Source organism: Mesoplodon mirus, assembly GCF_964341445.2.
Source record: "Mesoplodon mirus genome assembly, chromosome: 2".
Taxonomy (NCBI): Eukaryota; Metazoa; Chordata; class Mammalia; order Artiodactyla; family Ziphiidae; genus Mesoplodon; species Mesoplodon mirus.
Genome location: NC_138977.1, coordinates 13,093,770 through 13,110,222, shown reverse-complemented (window position 1 = coordinate 13,110,222; position 16,453 = coordinate 13,093,770). Strand labels below are relative to the sequence as shown.

Here is a 16,453-nt window from a genome sequence, read left to right as displayed (position 1 = left end):
AGGATACTCCTTTCATTAGGAGTCCTTTACTCAGCAGTACCTGAAATGGTAGTGAAGTGGGGGAAAAAAAAAAAGTGCAAGTATTTCTGTTTTGCAAATTTTCACAAACTTTCTTACCAACTTTTGTAAGTCTCTTTTGTCTGATGACTTGTGGTGTTGAATTTAGAAAATGACTGATTACATTTTTTAAATCTTATTTTGCACGAATTGGTTTGTTGCTATCCAATATTTGATAGCTGTTCTTAAATTCTCAATCTTAAGGAATATATTTACTTACAACCAAGTCATATTCTTTTTCTTTTAAAACTATGAAAATTTGTAAAATAATGATGATATAGGTTTTAATACTATCAGTGTTACTTCTCCATGATCCCCTCCCTATCTCAGATTTATTTTCCTTCTGATTAACGATAATCACCCGCCATTAGAATAGAGCCTACTTAAGTATATAGTGTTTGAGGCAAGGGCCAAGTGCCTGGCACTGTGTTCTTCTCAAGGAAGCAGTTTACTAATTCTGGTATATATGTATTACTTAGTAAAGACATCTCATTGTTTTCGATTTCTGTGTATTTGTTACCTTTTCAAAGTCTACTGTTCTTTGTATGTCTTTTAAATTGGAATAAGTATGCTACATTTTTTAGGCTAATTGAAAAGTTCTCTAAATATAGTCTTTGTTGAGCCTATGATTTGTCTACAAAAGTTGTTTAATTAAAAGCATTCGACTTAGCAGTATATCAGCTATGAGAAGAAAAATGTCTTGGTAAATTAAGAGCATCACTATTATTTGTAATATGGAAGCATGTTTGTACAGCTTTGGAATCTTCTAATGCCCACGAAAAAATTGAAGGCTAGAATCTCCAAGCAGTGGGCTGACATTGGTTTCCAGGGTGATGATCCCAAAACAGACTTCAGAGGCATGGGAATACTTGGATTAATCAATCTTGTGTAAGTGAAAATAAACTTTCTTTAATTCTCTAAATGAAATTACATGTAATCTCTAATCTTGTTAAATTTTAGTAAGAATCAATCTAGTTTTATACTATGTCTGAATTTTAATAACTGCTGTGCTAAAGGTATTTACTAATGCGCTGGCAACAATATGAATACATAAGCCATATACTGTGTGTGTGTGTGTGTGTGATTTCTTTACTTACCAATACTTGCCTCTTTCTTTCTCTTCCTGACCACCTTTCTGATACCTTTTAAGGAACTACGTGTACTCTTTTCTTACTCTCTTTATCCTCTTGCCTCTCTGACTTCATTTTAGGAGGTATAACCAGATAAGATAATAATAAAGCCTCTTCACACTTCTTTGCCATCTGTGACAAGTAATTTAAATCCCGGACTTTTCAGAGCCTATATGAACTGTCTCTTGTTTTTCTTCTTTAATATTTATGCTTGGGCACATGTATGAAATCTCAAAATATGTAACTAAAATCAGAATTGATAGCCAAAACTATTTTAGAAAGTAAACTGGAAGATTAATATGAATATGAATATGCAAGTGAAGATAGTCTAGTGTTTGGGTCTGTCCTTGAATTGTGATTTATAGACTATAAAATGCCTAGAATGGGAACGCTAACCATTAAGAAAGTTTGGATAATTGTTACTGTGAAAAATTAGTCCTGAAACTGAGCTAATTTATGTTAATATTCAGAAAAGGTATCTAGGTCAATATGGATAAGGCCGTTTGGGGGGAAAATAGAAGATAACAGTAGGGCTTCAATATCTACAATTTTTTCCAGTTACAAAAGTATTTCATTTTTTGTAATACCTAAATTGTATGAGCATGAAAGTTTTCCATTCATCTACTTTTCAAAGATAAAACACCGTTGTTTGAATAATAATAATAATTACAGAAAATTAGATTGCCAATTTTCCGCTTTGATAAACAGAAACTTCCATATGGGGACTTTAATTAGAATAAATGCAGTTTGTTTTCACTTGGAAAAATTATGAAATATTTTAAAATTCATTATTGTTCAGAACACATGGATCTTTTGTTTTTAGCGTTTAAAGACCATCTTTTTTCTTGGTACTTGTAAACTACACAGATAATTGAAACTTAATTAGACACACACATTCTTCTGATGCTTCCTTTCTTAACTTTTGCTGAGTAACCTTTCTTTTGGTTCATTTCCTCAGAAATCAAGATTTTTCAGCATTTGCCAGAAGATAATTTAATTTAGCTTAAAATTTAAATAATTTAATAGAATTTGATTCAAGACTGTGGTAAGGAGTTCTGATAGACCTTTAAATGATTTGCAGATATTTTTACTCTATTTAGAGCTAGCATCTACTAATTTGAAAAATGACCAAGATTCAGATATATTAATTATTTGATTGCCATTGATGTACTAGAGGTGCTTGAAAACATAAAATTAGCTCTAATTTCTCTATAATTATGTTTGTTGTCCTGTGTATGGAGCTATAACTCTTCAGGATCAAAATAAAGATACAGTCAAGAAGCAGGCAAGCTGTTCAAATACCTTTATGTAATGAATTTTTAAAATTTCTTGGCCTTTGTCATCAAATCTCTTGAAATATTTTGTTGCTTTGAAGGACAGCTGGTAGTTTGATAGATAACGATGTTTTAGGTAAATGAATGCTCAGGCAGGTATAAAATAAAAAGGATATTTTACAGAAAATGAATTGGAGAGAGACTGGAAAATTTTGAATAAATGAGGAAATAGAAGCAGAAAGGTAAAATATACAAGCTAAGGCCAAAAATGTATGTAGGAAGGGAGAGGAGGTAGGAAGGAAGAAAGGAGAAGGAAGGAAGGAAAGAAGGAAAGTAAGTCAGTGCAGATTATTGTAAGGAATAGGTCTCCTTATTACATAGATGCTTATTTTCCTTAGATACTGTTTACATAGGGGTTTCCTAGGTAAGTTCAGCAAGAAAATGAAAAGTTTCTCTGTGTTACAGGTTGAATATTTTAAAAGTAGCTTGATTATTGAAATACTAATATAATACTGAATTGTATTGAGTATCATGCAAAAAAAAATGAAATATAAATAGTCTACTAAGGGCATTTTAGAGCCTGCCTCCAGATAAAGTAGAAAATTAGAACATGTAAAGAAAGCATTGCCCTAAAACAGGACTTTTTTCTGTTTGGGGATTTACAGATCCCTTTGAGAATCAAATGAAAGTTTTGTATATTCTCTCCCCAGAAAATGTACACACAGAAAATGTATGAATAATTTAAAGTGATTCATGGATCCCCCTTCGTTCATGAATGATCATTCATTCATGAACTTCTAAGTTAACAATCCCTGTTTAAATGGGTTGAAAATTAGAGCCAATGAAGAAAAATGGAAGTCTGTAGTATTAATTTACAGAAGGAAAAATAGAGGGACATTTGGTTAGAAATTTCTATGCTTTATGAAAATGTCAATGACTGTGCCTTCTAAAATTTAAATAAACCATGGAAATCCATTTTTTCTTCTACTTCTTATCCTTACATAAACATCCAGCCAGTCATCATATGTGTATGAGTATCAGTGCATTATGGGGTGATCCAAAGTTTGAACAGATTTGGTCCCTATCTTTAAGAACTCAAAGAGGTTGCATTAGTACAAGCCAACAGTATGTATGAACATACTGTTTATATATTTCTCTGTTGTACCTGCTAATACTTCTGTTTTGTGGCCAGTATTTTAGTTACACCACTGATCAAGGAGTGGTTTTTTTTAGTGCAAAAAGGAAGGCTATTGACTTTTTTCTGATTGCATTGACAGTGGCATTAAGCAATATAGACTCAAGTTGCAACAGAAGGAATGAGCTCAGGTGAAAGGAAGTGTCCTAACAGGTACACAATGACTACTTTATAGAAAATTTAGAACAAACAAATAATCAGAACTCTAGATTTTCTTTTAAAATAGATAAAAGTCTCTTGTTAGATCATTTATTTGTCAAAATACTTCAAAGTCTAGCGAAGGGCCCATGTCCTGTACTAGATAGGCCTGATAGCTCAGAATTAAGTTTTGATTCAGAAGCATCTCGGAGTCACTGAAGTGACTTGAGATGGAGATTGGGATGCTTTTGGCAGTAAGACTGTCACTTTGACAGTAGCTTTTAAAATTGCTTCTGGATATCTTCAATTTGAATGACATGTTGATTTCATTATTTTTCTTAAACTTTCTCAGGTATTTCAGTGAAAATTATACCAGTGAAGCTCATCAGATTCTTTCACGTTCAAATCATCCAAAGTTAGGGTAAGCTGGATATGTTAAAGAAACCATAAGCTCTTGAATTGAAAATATTTCCGGGTATTTTTAAAAATTAGATTATTCTAGTTAATAAGAACCTCATAAAGAGTATTGCATGATATATTATTTTATGGCTAAATGAGATCATAAACCAATTTTGTATGTAATTCAATATCTTTTTATCACAAGGTGTAGTTTATCTATAAAATGGAGATAAGGACCTTATAAAAATTTTCTGAGAGATAGATTTGAAAATAAGAATATAGGAAATGGCTTTGAAATGGGAATAAGAAAATGAGAAATAGCTTTGAAACTTGTGAAGTGAAATGCAAGTTGACATCATATTATTAGCTTTATCATTATTTTTATATTCGATGATACCTATCTTTGAAAAAGCATTATAACACTATTATATCATAAAAATAAATACCCTGATAATGGAGGAGAAAATATCAGGTTACTCAGTATATTTTAGAAATCAATGAGGGTGTATGTAGTACTCTTTTTAATTTTTTTTTAATGATTTTGGTTTTAGATATTCATGTGGCCAGAGCTTTGTTTTCATGTCTTAGATAATATCCAGAAAATCAACAGCCTCTAAAGAACAAAAATTAATATGTAGAAATTTTTGTAAAATCAATACAGTGTTAGAAATGGATCAAAGTTACTTTTTACTAATTCCTTGCATAATTTAAAATTTACTTTATGAGCTATTTTGGCTAGCTGGGATAACTGGTAATGTTTCTGACATAGGTATTCTTATGCAATAGTTGGAATCAATCTTACAGAGATGGCTTATAGCTTGCTGAAGAGTGAAGCTTTGAAGTTTCACCTCTACAACTTTGTTCCTGGTATACCAACAATGGAACACTTTCACCAGTTTTATTGTGAGTATTGAAATGAGTTAAAAGTAGAAATTTCTAAGAGAATTTTTTAATCCTTAGGAAAGTATTATATATAATACCTTTATCAAATATATAACTTATACTTGTCATTTTACTATTTAGGATCTTTCAAAAACAGGAAGATAATGGAAGATGGGTATCCAAGAGTATCTTGTACTTCAGTTTATATATTTGCTGATTTAAAAAATTCAGTGAGGCAGTTTTTGACATGTATGCAAATGTAGGATTTATACAGTTTTTCTGTAGACATTTGTTTTCCAGTCAACTATAAAATGAATTTTTCTTCTTGTATACTGGTTAATGAATGCTGTTGAGTCAAGGAGAGATCATTTGGTTGCTCTTGTAAGGAAATTTAAAGGAACCTTTCACACACACACACACACACACACACACCTTTTATTTCAAGGCCAGGTTTTCTTGTGTTAGGTTGGGGGTATGTAATAAACTGTTCCTAAAGCAGTCATATCACTGCTGTTCCATTAACTTTTATTGTGATGATAGTTGAATGCTGAAGGTTTAATTGAATGAACCCATCTTCTGAAGATATTGCTCAGAAGCAAAGAATTCAACTCTAGCTTGGCTTCATACTCTATTTTTTCTTGATCTTTTTGTGTCTTTAGATAGGACATAGGAAACTAGCATATAGGAAACTACTTAGATAATAAGTGTCCAAATCATAACTTCTTCAACTCCATTCTTTTTTTTTTTTTTTTTTTTTTTCTTTTTGCGGTATGCGGGCCTCTCACTGTTGTGGCCTCCCCCGTTGCGGAGCACAGGCTCCGGACGCGCAGGCCCACCGGCCATGGCTCACGGGCCCAGCCGCTCCGCGGCATATGGGATCCTCCCAGACCGGGGCACGAACCCGTATCCCCTGCATCGGCAGGCGGACTCTCAACCACTTGCGCCACCAGGGAGGCCCCTTCAACTCCATTCTTGAAGGAGTCATCCAGGTCTCTCTTTCCCACAACCTCCCCTGCGTTTACTTAATCCCGAATTCCAGGTTTGTCTACTTCTTAAATTTCTCTTGCATTTGTTACTTTTTCCTATCCCATTGTAACTGCACGACATCAGTCCTTTGTTACTATGTTACTGTAATAGCCTTTTCCCTCGTTTTTCAGTGATGACCCTCTTCCAAATCTCCACATTGAAGGTATAGTTATTTTAAATGAAAATCTAGTCATTTTCTTTCATCTTGTTGCTGAGGAACTGTTTTTTCCCCCCACCAGTCTTATTTGATTTCCTCTCCTAAATCTCTCATTGACTTTGAGCATAGTGCCTAAACTCCTGGGACTTTGCTAACTGCCTCCAGATATTTGTTTTCTGTATGAAATAGATGCTTGTGTAGTGCTGCCTGTTGAACATAAATATAAAAAGAAACAACCAAAAAACTCACTCCCCCCAGTCAAGCATTTTACCATATTTAAATAAATACAGGAGAGTGACAGGTAGGAAAGCAGTACAAAATGACCTCTGTGCAGTATTGTTTTCCCCTGCAGAGGGGTAACTGGAGCATCTTTGGATACTGTTACTTCCAGTGCCCTCGACACCAGCATCTTGTTTGGCTCCTGACCAGGAAGAGCATCAGAGTAATATGTGAGGTGGAAAAGTCGTTATAGGACCTTCTTAGTTGCCTTGTTTCTATCAGTCATATCCATAGAGCTGTGGATCATCAGGAAAACAGTGAAGCTTATGTTTTTCAAATTTCTTGAAACATTTAAAGCAAACACACACACACGTACGTACATCCATCTTTTACGCAGAAGTTTCCCCCTCAAAATTGATTTTCATACCCTTTACCAATAAAGTTTCATGTCTTAATTAAGGTTCTGCTTTTCTAGGAAGGGGCGTATTCTGACTAGAAAATAATGTGAATCCTTATCTTTTAAACATACCCACCTTTTTTGGTTGGGGGACTGAGCCCAATTCGTTCGTACGAATCAGTTCCAAGGTAGTAGTTTCTATCTAAAAGAAAGAACTATATAAAGAGATTAGGTTTCACATTTTTTCTTTCCCTGTGATCTGTGTCCATCTCCCCTTTCCCCCTTGTCGCTCCTGCTATTTTGCTGTTGTGGTTCTCCATGGGCAAGGCAGAAGCAGTGAGTGGTCATTTAGCTCCTTAGCTCCGCTGTCACCTTTTGTACATCTAACATGTAAGCACATAGTCACTGTCATCCTGGGAAGTCACTGACCTTTGGTTTGGTGGTTCCAAAAAAATAACTCCTCAAATTTACAACCAAAAAGTTATGACTAGTAACAGCTTCATTGAGGTATAGTTTATATACCATAAAATTCACCTATTTTAAGTGTACAATGCAATGAGTTTTAGTAAATTTACTGAGTTGTACAACCATCACCATAATCCAGTTGTAGAACATTTTTGTCACCCCCGTAAGATCCCTCATACCAGTTTACAGTTAATCCCTGTTCCTGTGGTTCTCCTGTTTTTAATCCCTGTGGGAAAACCTCAAGGGTCCCTGCAGCTTTGGTTAGGGGCAGTAGAAGCATACAGGAAATTGTAAGTTTAGAAATTTTTTATGGTGTTTCTCTTGAGTCTGGTGTTTTAAACTCCTAGAGTCAGAAGGGCAATAGGGGTGCTTTGTGGAAACAACTCTTTTCCATCACTTCATGGCAAGCTTTAGGAGTCTTATGCCATGTATGGCCCTGCCAGCATCCTAGAATTTTGGTATCTTGCAGTTTCCTTATGTCTCATTAAATCAACTTAGCCATTACAGACAGTCTCAGTTTTTTGAGTCAGTCTTTTTCTGACACCAGTTTACATTATAATGACCTCACTCTGAAGCAAGAAATTTCTAGTATTTTACTCTTGAGCACTTTGTTCTAGACTATATAGTCATTTGAATAGGTAATGAAAGTAATTTAAAGGAATGGTAAACAGCTAAAACCTGATAGCCAGAAATACTAAAATAAGTTGTATTCTATAAAATTTAGATGGATGTCTGACTTTTCATACTACCTAGAACATTAATCTCCAAAGTTTTTGATTGCACACCCCTATCAGGATACGGGGGTAGGGTGTTGGAGAACACAGACTCAGTTTATATATGGATGAGTAATTTCTGTAGATGTACTATTGTGTTAATGTATGTACAAAATAAATTTTGAATGAAAGAAAGATTTAAAATATTAGTTAAAAATAGTTACAGGATTACCATTCTCAGCTTGTCTTTTGGGAACAGGAAGCAGATGGTGTGTGTCTGCTCAAAGAGGCTTTATTCTTTGATTTTTTCACATATCCTGGTTCACAAAAATCTGTTTTATCAATATATGAAGGGATTAATCTGAAATCTTTCTTCAGGGAACCTTCTTATGAAGTGCTGTTTCAATGTTGAAATGTCATGGTTCTTACCTGTTAATGTTTGCTTTATGACTAATGTTTTAAAATTGAATTTACGTTTATTTCACACTAGGCAATTATGATAGCCTAGCCACCCTTTTATGTAAAGTCACTGGCCTTATCCCCCCCATTTATCTGAAATAAGTCACTTCTATCCCTTCTTGAATAGCTTTTCAGAAGGGGACATGAGATTCTGGTGGAAACAAAGTCTAATTTACAACATAATAGAGACCACCTGCAAACTATGTGATTTGGGCAAGTCATTTAACTTCTCTGCGCTTCTATTTCCTCTACAGAAAAATGGGAATAACAGTACTGTATCATAGGATAACTATGAGAGTGAGTGAGCACATGGCAAGGACTATAGAAGCATTTGTTAAATAATTAAATAGATACATTTGGTTGAATCCAAATAGGGTTTAGGAGCGGTTTTAAATTCGCATTTTTTTGTTGTTGTAAATATGTCTGTTTACACATTTATCTGAAATACTTTTAATATTTTGAGTGTTGGCTACTGTAATAAGGATATTGAAAAACAAAAATATTAAGCCTATTTCGAGTTCATGTATTCTTTTCTAAAAGGGAAGGTGCTGATATGATAGTTCATTGAAAAAAGCAGAAATAACTTAGATTTATAAATCAAGTAGAAAACAGCTTTTCTATACTTTATCCATTTTCTTGTACTTTCATTTTTCTGTTTCAGGGGTCTCTGGGGATAACCTTTATTTCCTATTCTCAAGGTATCTTTTGACAGTCTCTATTAAATTTGAGGCATTTTGTTGATTTTTTTAGAGACAAAGAGTATATGTACTCTAAATATCATATTGAAATTGATATTTATTTTGAACATACAAAAATATTTCTTATAAAGTTCCTCAGGTTTCTAGTAGTTTAAGATGGTTTCTGATCATTGAATCCTATTATGGATTAGGATATACTTTTCAAATGAGATGGTTGGATGTGATTTCACTATTGAGCACTGTATTTATGGTTTCTTTTTAACTGCAGGTTATCTTGTGTATGAATTTGACAAGTTTTGGTTTGAAGAAAAGCCAGAAAGTATTATGTATTTCAACGTGTACAGAGAGAAGTTTCATGAAAAGATTAAAGGACTCTTACTGGATTGTAATGTATCACTTACTTTAAAAATATGAATCATCCGTAGTATCTTCTATTTCTACCACATTTTGCACACACAACAGAATTTATATGTTGTAATAGAAATTATCTGATCAATTACACTCCTTATATATAATTTCCTACAAAAATGTTTCAGAAATTCTATTTAAGAAAGCTAGTAGACAATCAGTGTATGTTTACACTTGTTTATACACTGTCCTCCAAAGGTACCTTATCCTTCCAAAGATCCCCTCTGTAGAGTCATGTGAACTACAGTTTGGAACTTGGGACTTAACCCATTTAGTGTAAAAGTACAAATCAGGTATTTTTGTTAACTTGATTGATTAAAATGTGTAAAAATCAGTTTTCATGTTTATGTATTGTAGCTATCAAGTTGGTATCTTTTCAGAGCTCCTAAGATTTTTTGTTTTTTAGTCTGGAAATGATTGTTTTTTCATTTTCTTTGCCTTATTTTATTTGTAGGTTAATTAACAGAGAGATTAGTTCTTCATGGTTTTCTTTGTTTGCATTTCAGTCACACGTCATACCATTGCCTCATAGGAGCAAAAGGAGCATATAGATAAGTCAGAGAAGACAAAGAATTATGGCCTTCTTTTCGGTTTCTCTGATTATGTCATGTAATAGGTAATGAGGGAATGACAGTATTAGTGATTAGCTTTTTTGTTTTTAAATACCACACTGAAATATCACAGTGGAATTTTAAAGCTTAAAGACATGTTCTCATCTTCAGTATTTGCTTTTTATCAGTTAGAGAGAAGAACTTGTAGTTAGTGCTTGGTATGAGGGCCTTTCATGAAGCTTCTCTATGGGTGTATGTTTATGAAAAGAGGTGCATTTGCTAAGAAAATCTTGATTATACTCAAAGAACAGGTGCTATTTCAATAAAGCTGTCTTTGAGTTTTAACAAGAGGAAAACAAAGCTTTTAAACATCTCAGTTATACATCGTTGGTTTATTTTACTTACTGTTAAGTCTTGCTTCTCTTTGCTTTGACTCCACAGTGTTTCTAGATAATGATGTATGGACTTCGTGGGTATTCTTTGAGTTAACAGTCTGTGGGGTTCTAAAGTAGCCTAAGGATAATGACTGTGCTTTTTGTATAGCTTTATTCTCCGAAAATCTCAGGAGAGCAGCAAGTGCTGTCAAGGATTATATAGGGATGAGATTCTAACAGGAACGATTTCTTCTTTGTGTGTTTTAGACATCTGTACTCATAGCAAAACTAAAAGTTTAAAGATAGGTTCATCTGATTACCAAATTCTCACTAAATCCTACAGAAAGCAGCCTATTAAACACATAATTTAATCTAAAACATGAGGATAGTTAGCACACCTTCAAAATGATATATATCAAGTGTTTAAGGACTGGCTTTTATGTGATATAGCAAGACCTGAAACTTTCAAGTATTTGTTTATATCTATTGACAAACCTCTCTCTTTAAACTTGCCAAAGAGAAGAGTGGTTAAAAAAAATAAACAATTGGAAAATAACAGATGCATTGTTGTCTAGCACATACATTAAAAGTGCATGCATTAAAATTCTTTTCTCAACAAGATAAAACTTAAAAATTGGGCTCATTTTATTATAATAGTGGCGAAATGCTTTTCAGTATTATAGGAATTTTAAAACTGGTTTCTTATAGGAGACGTCTCATCCTTGGGAGTATCTTAACTTCTTTAAATGTTTTCTATGCTTTATCATCCAGCCAGAGTTCTGTGAGATAAGGATCAGGTATTAACCATTAAAGTTCATTTTATCAAGGTGTTTACCATTACATGGAAAGCAATTGTTAGTCTTTTAGTTTTAGAAAAGGTTTACCTTTATATTTTAATCTTTTAACAGATAAGGTCTTGAACTGATTTAAACCTTTGTCTGTATGCTTAATAAAAGAATGATTCAAGTATGGAAGAGGAAACTTTTCAAGTAATTTAAGTTTTTCCCCTTCTAGGGAGTAAAACTTTTTAATAATGTTTTTAAAATGTTATTAGAAATTTTGTTCAATAATATATTATTTAAGTCCACCTCTGTTTGTATAATGTATTGTTCTGTTTTTGCTTAAAATAATCTGTAACCATTTCAGATACTTCTGTAGCGAATTGGTCTAAAAGCCACCAACAGATTCTGAGTTTTGATAGTTTGAAAGCCAAGCTAAGTGTCATCAGTTGTAAATTAGAATGTAACATGAGCCTTCTGACTTTCATGTGATAATGACATACATGAAAAGAAAAATATGATAATTGTGTCTGCCTTCCTACTTTTCCTTGCTTTCAACATATGTATGTTAGAGTTTTAGGTAGTCTGAAAATCCATATTTAGAATCTTACCTGTTTCTATAATAATAAAATACCAAAGTAGTGATAGAATTGAAGTAGCAGGAAAATTGTTTGTTTTAGCATCAAAAAAGTGAATCAGTGCTGAAATGAATTTTTGTATGTGCCAGATTGAAGAGTGAACCAGTGATAAGAATAGTCTAAAAATATAATTACAGTGGTTGCAGTGTAAATATGTTTTGAAAGACAATCTTTAAAGAATTGAGAGAAATCAGGGGATATCGGCGAACCTAGACCAACCCCTTTCTATGTATAAATATGGTGATATAGTTAGATATAACTGGCACCATTTACAGTTTAGAAAACAGAATCTTTTTCTTAAAAATGCCCGTCCTGAGTTTTTTCTATTTTAAGAGCAACTTGGATTTGTATGTATTTTTCTATGTGAAATACATGTGCTCTTCATTTTTATTCCAGTGTTCATAATTGTTTATGTGCTGTTTCTCCCCTTTGCATTCAGTGAAATAGAACTTGGTCAAAGATTTGCTCTAAGGAGAGAAGCGTTACGTGAGTGTGCAAGTGGAGTGCTCATTGCCAGAGCAAAAGAGATTACATGTTATCTTGGCACAGAAGAGAAGAAATTGGAGGGCAATAATGTTTATTATCCTTCTTGAATTAATGATTGGGGACCAGCAGCTATTTTCTCAGGATAAATGGTCCACCCAACTTCTGGGGAGGCTTAATTTCCATTTCATATTTATGACCTCTCCACAGAGTAATTTTTTTTTTAATGAAGATTAAGGGAATTGGTAAAAATCTGAGAAAAATCATGAGTGAGTTTTTTTTTTTTTTTTTTTCCTGGCTTCAGCTTTCAATAAGAAAAATGTTAAATGTAGTGCAGGTAAGACCCAACTACTGCATTACTGTTATAGGGCGAGTCTATGTTTTTGTTAAATAAAGTATTCAAAAAATATTTAAGCAGCAGCTTTCCCTGGGGGAAAGAGTGCTGGTTGGCAACTTAAAAAAATAGATTTTTGTCTACTTTGGATAAAGCAATTAACTTCTTATGTAAAAGCAATAGTTGAAATGCGATGTCATTTTGTTTGGAATGTTGTGAGCAAATAAAAACATGTTGAAATTGTTATAAGCCTTTCTGTTAATACTTCTGCTCGCTTCCCATCTTCCTCATCCCTTATTTAAGTCATTTATATTCATGAAATAATACTTTTCTTATTTAATCCTGTAATCATGTTCCTATAGAGTAAATCAGAATATACAGAAATTTTTTTGTGTGTGTGACTTTAACTCATCCACTAATTACCTATTTAAGATGTTATTGGATAAGAATAATTGATTATGAGGCCAGAAAAGAAGCTACCATCCCCACCCCACCCCCGTTCTTAGAAAGGATAGGAATAATTCCTACTTTACTGCAATATGTTTTTCTTAGCTTCACAATGTATCATAGATCTATTTTTATATTAATACATAGCTTCTGTATTCTTTTTACAGCTGCAAATCATTCCTCTATGTGTGTGTGTGTGTGTATGTGTGTGTGTGCGTGCTCACTAAAGTTAGTACTAATTATAGCTTTAAATGTATACATTAGAAAAGAAGTGCTTAAAAATTAAAGACAAAACAATCATCTCAAGGAGTTTGATAAAGAAGTACAAAACAAACCTAAAGAAAATAGAGAAGGAAATATTAAAGACAAGAGCTTAGATGCATAGAAAAGAACACATGCATACAATAGGATCAACAAAAATAAAATGTTTGAAAAGAACAATATTGATAAACCTTGGTGAGGCAAATAAACAATAAAACAAATAATAAATGCTGTCAAGAATGAAATGTGAAACATCACTACAGATCCCACAGATATTGAAAAGAAAATATATTGAGTAACCTTGTCAAAATTATGAAAATTAGATGAAATATAACAATTTCTAGAAAAATACAACTTACCAAAACAAAACTATCCCAGAACAAATAGGGAAGCAAACAGTCCTAGAGCTATTAAATGGCTTCAGCAGCTAAGAACCTTTCCACTAAAAAACCTGCAGTTTTATATGGCTTTCACCAGTGAGTTAACACATTGAAAAATAAAATAATGTTAGTTTTCACAAACTCATCCAGATAAAAAAAAAAAAAGAAAAAAGAAATAGGACGTGGACGTTTCAAGGGGACTAGACCGAGCGATGTTGCATCTTGGCCGAGCTGCTTCACACAGTGAGCCCCTATGTCCTTGTCTCCTGTGTTCTCTCTCTCCCCTGGGCCCCCTCACCTCCCACCCTGTTTCCCCTTTGCCAAACTGGGAAAGAACATTACCCAGCTTTGTCTGCTGGTGTGGCTGTCTGGGAGCTTTCCTGGTAGAAGGCCCACTCAGCATTGAGCCCTCTGTCAAAGTTAGGGCTTTATTATTTTAAAAGTAGCACCCTTGAATTTTTAGATGGTTGCCTCATTGAATGTGGATCATTGTGACCTTTGTTTCTTCATTCAGACCTCTCATGTTTTTAAAGGAGCTTTTGAAAGAGCAGTTGACGTTGCCTGTTTTGCGGAGAAAATACTAAGTGCGGTAGACTGAAGTGCCTTTGGAGAGGAGGGGGATCTTTCGGAGGATGAAGGGATCTGACCTAGACCCGTGCTTTTGGACGTGATTTTTTTTTTTTTTTTTTTTTTTTTTTTTTGCGGTACGCAGGCCTCTCACTGTTGTGGCCTCTCCCGTTGCAGAGCACAGGCTCCGGACATGCAGGCTCAGCGGCCATGGCTCACGGACCCAGCCGCTCCGTGGCACGTGGGATCTTCCCGGACCGGGGCACGAACCCGTGTCCCCTGCATCGGCAGGCGGACTCTCAACCACTGCGCCACCAGGGAAGCCCTGGAAGTGATTTTTGTACATGCTTTTCTTGAGCTTATGACTGTCAGGGGAGGCCACCAGAAGTCATCTGTGATCCAGGCACCTGATGGGAGGTGCCAGCTGAGGGCCCTGTGCCTCTGGGGACCGCCGGGCCCTGGCATGGCCTATAAGGAAATGTTGCCAGTTTAAGGCCATGAACCCAAGAGGAAATTACATTTTAAGCAGAAAGAAAATCCTGTGGAAATATTTCACGTTAGGTAATGTTTGCGTCACGGAGGACATCATCTATCCCCCTTGTAATCGTTTTGTCCTTTGATCCTTTGGCTTCCGGCGTTCAAAATACAATAAAGCGCACCGTCTCTGCTCTGTGTGACCTGAAGCAAATGCTTCTGTCAAGTTCTTCCTGATATCCTTTGAGTTACACTTGAATTCACAGCTCCACCCTCCTTTTCTGTCCTATTTGTATTGAGCATTAAGGGGCAACGTGTCCTTTTATTTTTTACTAGAGATGTAAAACTGTAACCGGAGTATATTGAATGTGGGCCTCAAATTTAGTCACAGAGAATGGGCTTTGGCCCAACATTACCCTCTAGTGGGATACAATAGAATAGATATTAATTAGGTTGTAGGATGCAGCTGAACAGGTATAACTGGAGATTTTGTGTCAGGTCTGCTCTGTGACAAATACAAGTGGCTATTAAGACTAAAGAAAGAAGCAGAAGAGAAAGAAGAAAATTTAAAAATACATCTCATGTTTGGAAAGTCACTAGCCTTTGGTGAGGGTGGAGCAATTCATCATGCTTAATAACCCCCTCATTTTCTTTCATTTTATTCTCTCTTTGTTGCCACCGTGAATGGCATTTAGAACTAGAGAAACAAAAACCAGAAGCCAGATTTAAAACGGGTAACAGATTGGCTCTCATGAAAATTTACACACTACTGTAGAACACGTGACCTCCAAAGGTAGAAGACAAATCCAAAAGAAGCCAGAAGGACCAGCAAACATTTCAAAGAATATTTGATGTCCCTACTATGAGAGAAATTCAAATTGAGATGAAATATCATCTTTCATCTATCAGATTAGTATACATCGAAAGATGGTTAACTTCAAATGTCGGTGAGTGCGTATGGCTGTTGTTGGGAGTGTGAACAAAGTGAATTATTTTGAAAGCCCATTAGGCGGGGTGCGCTACAGTGTTAACGGGTGTATGCGTTGATCCCATAATTTTACTCCTTCAATTCTGTCCCAGAGAAATATTCTTACATATGACCCAAATCTCCTTACAGTGATATTCAGTGCCACAAGGCTTATAATTAGAAGAGTCTACCATAGCGAAAGTCCATCACCTGAGAGGGGATTGGTGTGTGGTTAAATAAAACATGGAACATTCCCTTTCTACGGCAAATTGTGCTGCCATTAAAATAAATGAGGTGGATCTATCTATACTGACATGGAATGATCTCTCTGACACTTAGGTGAGAAAATGAAATCAGAGAATACTTTTAGTTTGATCTATTTTTTTTAATGTGTGTATGTAATAGATAATCAACCAAGACCTACCGTATAGCCCAAGGAACTCTGCTCAATATTCTGTAAGAACTTAAGTGGGAAAAGAGTTTGAAAGAGAAAAAACACCTATGTGTGTATGTACATAGATGTGTATATAAATTTGTGGAACCAATGAGCTTCAATCTCTCAATAATATTACCATGAGGGA

General features: G+C 34.6%; 1 protein-coding gene across 3 annotated transcripts in view; it reads left to right on the top strand.

Moving 5' to 3' along the window:
* Positions 1-13,014, top strand: part of ELMOD2 (ELMO domain containing 2) — a 28,555-nt gene extending 15,541 nt beyond the window's left edge. For all 3 annotated transcript variants that reach the window (XM_082611635.1, XM_082611634.1, XM_082611636.1), the window contains 4 exons: positions 812-945; positions 4,147-4,215; positions 4,963-5,096; positions 9,478-13,014. In XM_082611635.1, coding sequence (XP_082467761.1) covers positions 812-945; positions 4,147-4,215; positions 4,963-5,096; positions 9,478-9,623 — 483 coding nt within the window. In that variant the 3' untranslated portion in view covers positions 9,624-13,014. The remainder of the gene's footprint in view (positions 1-811; positions 946-4,146; positions 4,216-4,962; positions 5,097-9,477) is intronic.
* The last annotated feature ends 3,439 nt before the right edge of the window (positions 13,015-16,453 follow it).